The sequence below is a fragment of the Egretta garzetta genome, unplaced genomic scaffold (genome assembly GCF_000687185.1).
Source record: "Egretta garzetta isolate BGI_Z169 unplaced genomic scaffold, ASM68718v1 scaffold79, whole genome shotgun sequence".
In the NCBI taxonomy this organism is placed as follows: domain Eukaryota; kingdom Metazoa; phylum Chordata; class Aves; order Pelecaniformes; family Ardeidae; genus Egretta; species Egretta garzetta.
The window spans coordinates 1,957,564-1,961,235 of record NW_009260791.1 but is presented as its reverse complement, the minus strand read 5'-3'; the positions used below and the strand labels follow the sequence as shown (position 1 = coordinate 1,961,235).

The 3,672-nt window shown below is 43.1% G+C and overlaps 1 protein-coding gene across 1 annotated transcript in view; it reads right to left on the bottom strand.

Moving 5' to 3' along the window:
* ALKBH1 (alkB homolog 1, histone H2A dioxygenase) overlaps positions 1 to 3,672 on the bottom strand; it is a gene marked incomplete at its 5' end in the record, with an annotated part of 21,932 nt that overhangs the window by 11,786 nt on the left and 6,474 nt on the right. The window contains one exon of the mRNA XM_009646576.2: positions 2,522 to 2,684. Within this exon, the coding sequence (XP_009644871.1) occupies positions 2,522 to 2,684 (163 nt within the window). The remainder of the gene's footprint in view (positions 1 to 2,521; positions 2,685 to 3,672) is intronic.

Here is a 3,672-nt window from a genome sequence, read left to right as displayed (position 1 = left end):
TCTGGGCTGCATCAGAAGCATGGCCAGCAGGTCGAGGGAGGTGATTCTGCCCCTCTACTCTGCTCTGGTGAGACCTCACCTAGAGTACTGCGTCCAGCTCTGGAGCCCTCAGCACAAGAAGGACATGGAAGTGTTGGAGCGGGTCCAGAGGAGGGCCACAAAAATGACCCGAGGGCTGGAGCACCTCTCCTATGAGGGCAGGCTGAGGGAGTTGGGCTTGTTCAGCCTGTGGAGAAGAGAAGGCTGCGGGGAGACCTGATTACGGCCTTTCAATACCTAAAGGGGGCCTATAGGAAAGATGGGGAAAATCTTTTTAGTAGGGCCAGCTGTGACAGGACAAGGGGTAATGGTTTTAAACTAAACCAGGGTAGGTTTAAACTAGATATAAGGAAGAAATTCTTTACAATGAGGGTGGTGAAACACTGGAACAGGTTGCCCAGAGCGGTGGTGGAGGCTCCATCCCTGGAAGCATTCAAGGCCAGGTTGGACGGGGCTCTGAGCAACCTGATCTAGTTAGCGGTGTCCCTGCTCCCTGCAGAGGGGTTGGACTAGATGACCTCTAGGGGTCCCTTCCAACCCAAAACATTCTATGATTCTATGATTTCACACGTGATTGCTAAGGAGAGGAAAGTCTGAGTGTGATGTGTCTGGAAACTATGAGTACCTAGCAGGTGCTCCTACAGGAAAGCACAGAGAAATTGATATAACTATGTTAGAAAGAACAAGACTGAACAGTAGAGGGGCCATGGTCTGAAGCTGTCTTTTTTCTTTATTTGCTGGTTACTGATTGCATCTATAAAATCCCCCCAGCCTTCTCCTTATACACAAGGATATACATCTCCCTTGTAGGGATGTTCTACCCCCTTTTATTGTTACCAGCACTAAAGAAAGTCCCCCAACTCCACTTTGTGAAGAGAGCATAGCATACATTTATAGGAACTGTATGGACTCTCCCTACCTTGCGATTCCTGCATCCTGAAAAGAGCAGGTAAGCCATGACCCAAGCACATCTATGCATCTTCCTGATGGCTTTAAAAAGCATTAAAGTTGTGTCCAATCTTGGAAGTAGACCTCTTTTTAGTTAAGCACTCTGTTTCTCCCCTCCCTGTAAGGCTCTCACTCCAGGTTCTAGACAAGTAGGCTAGTTTGATCCGCTGTCCCCTAGGTAAGAGCACAAATACAGCAGTTTGCTCACTTGAAGACTCAGGCAAATGCTTAATAAAACTGCCAGTGTTTCTGCCAGCCATCACTCTCCCAAACACAGTTTTCAACTAAACTGGATTCAGCTGCAAATTAACCTCTGTTCTGATCATTCTCTCTGAGAGCAGAATGTGCTGCTGGGAAAGGCCTGTCAAGCCAGAACAGTACCCCACTTCTTTCAGCTGTAAGGCACAACACACAATACTTTCAAAGACCAATTTTTCACTTTCTTGATGGAACACAAAAAAGGCATATGAATTTCTGTAACTAATTCTGACTGAGCCTGGAAAAGACAAGTGGGGGCATAACTTCTCTCCTAGGTGCAAATGTTTAGAAGTCCTAATCTTGCTTTTGTCATTCCATATCCTGTAGATGTTAAGAGTATTTCTGAAGAAAAATCTCAGCATGTTAATTTCAATAAGCAACTGAGGTGGAAGATGAGAGTTGTAGGGAACTTTGGTCACTTCATCACATGAAACAATCATTATGAAAAATGAGCAGTGAAGTCAACAAGGTAATGATAAATACCCAAATAACTAGAAGATTGTGTACTGTAAACAGCATCTATCTTGTATGTATTTTTACAGCTGACTAATTACAAAAAAAAGTGGTCCTTAAAACTTGGACTTTAAAACTTTCTACTTGGCTTCAAAACTTAGAGAAATTCTCCATCAACTTCCAAAACAGGTAGAGGAAAGGCAGCTGCATCAGCCACAAACTCAACCTGTGGGAGTCTTTCAGAGTAAACAGGATTGCCAATAAAATGGTACATTTAATCACCATCTCAGACTGAATAAAAAAAAAAAATACCCAAACCAAAACAAAGGAATACTTTGGAAAATAAAACCACAAAAACAAGCTGACTTGAAAGTTCAAAAAAGTGCAGGTAACAGCCTTTCAATTACAGTATACTAGGTCCAACAGCTGATTGGGAAGAAGAGCTAGCATGAGTGGGAGTTTGGAAAGTATCCTTTTTGCCTCAGGAAAACTGAGGCCTAGAGGGACTTACTTCATGGTTCCACTTGTAGCTGAGCTTAGCAAGCTTCCAAGCACCATGATACCAGGCAGGGTCACTATTTTACATTTGACTGATGGCTTTGGAATAATTTGCTACTAGAAAATCCCATTGTGAGTCTGAAAGCAGAGAATTAACAGGGATGCATATCAAGCCATGAAAAATCCATCTTCAACTTGGCATGTCTGACACCATCTGTATACTGCCAGCATGCACACAACCTTCTTCAGCTTCCCTTCCCTGCTCCTTTTTCTTAGACCTTCTGGCTCCATTAGTTTTGACAACCAAAGGTTATTGTGGACTTACCTCAGCTGCTCCTTGCTCTGTCCCCACAGGTCAATGGTCTTCTCAGGAGCCATGTGCAGGTCCAGGTTGCAGACATTGGGTTTCTGGGGATATAGCTTGAGACACTGTTTCACCCAGTGACGCTGGCAGCCGGGAAGGAAAGGGTTTGGTATGAAAATAAACCCTGACCACAGAGAAGAAGGGAGGGGGTGGGGAGAAAGTATGATTAGGCATTTATTTCCCTGTTTTTTCTAAAACTAGAGCAAAGGATGGGGTCAGTGGTACTGAAAAAACACCTCAGACATACAACCACTGACTTTGCATGCAAGGTGATGAAATCTATTAACCAGTCTGAACAGTTAAGTTAAAACCTTTTGGTTTTTTCAGTACAAACAAATGGTGGCCATAATGTAGAAATCAGGGAGGGCAACCAACGCTGATCCAAGTGAAAAATTACAATAAAGGACATATCTGTGTAAGGCATATTGGTCACAGGCAGATAAAGGAGTAAGAAATTGGAAAGCCAATTGCTTTGGAGTAAATTTAATTTTTAAATTATTCAGCAAGATTTTTCTCTTGAACCCTGTGAAGTTAAAAGTAATTCTGGCCTAGTTTTTCTAGACTTCAGACTAATCTTATCACTGCTTCTGAAATCATACTGTCTTCTTATTGCTACTTCAGTGTCAGGAACTGCAGAGAGCAGTCCACAGGCTGAGCAAGTCTATAGTAACGTAAACTGTCCTCTTCTTTGCTTCATGCTTAGTTCCAGGTGAGTCTGGTTGTAACCATCTGCCTGTTGTTGACTGCAAATACTTTGCAGTCATTGTTAGTTAATAAAACAAAATAAACACGTAGCTAGTCCTGCACATTCATTTAGCCAGGCACCTCAGGCAGAGTTCAAGCAGCAGCCTAAATAAGAAGGTCAGCAGAGATGTAATGGATTGATTTGGTCTATATCTTAACAGACGAGAGTCCTTGACACAAAATCTGCCATCACCAGGACTGCTAACAGGATTCTTCCCTGGAATTTTCTCCCCAGCACCCCAGGGGTGTTTCCTTCCAGGCCAGTGTAGATGGTATTGATGAATGAGTGTCTGCTGGGAAGATGCTATTAATCTGTATTGTACCTACTCTGAGAATCAAGACACTCTTTCAAAGCCTGCCAATTCAGT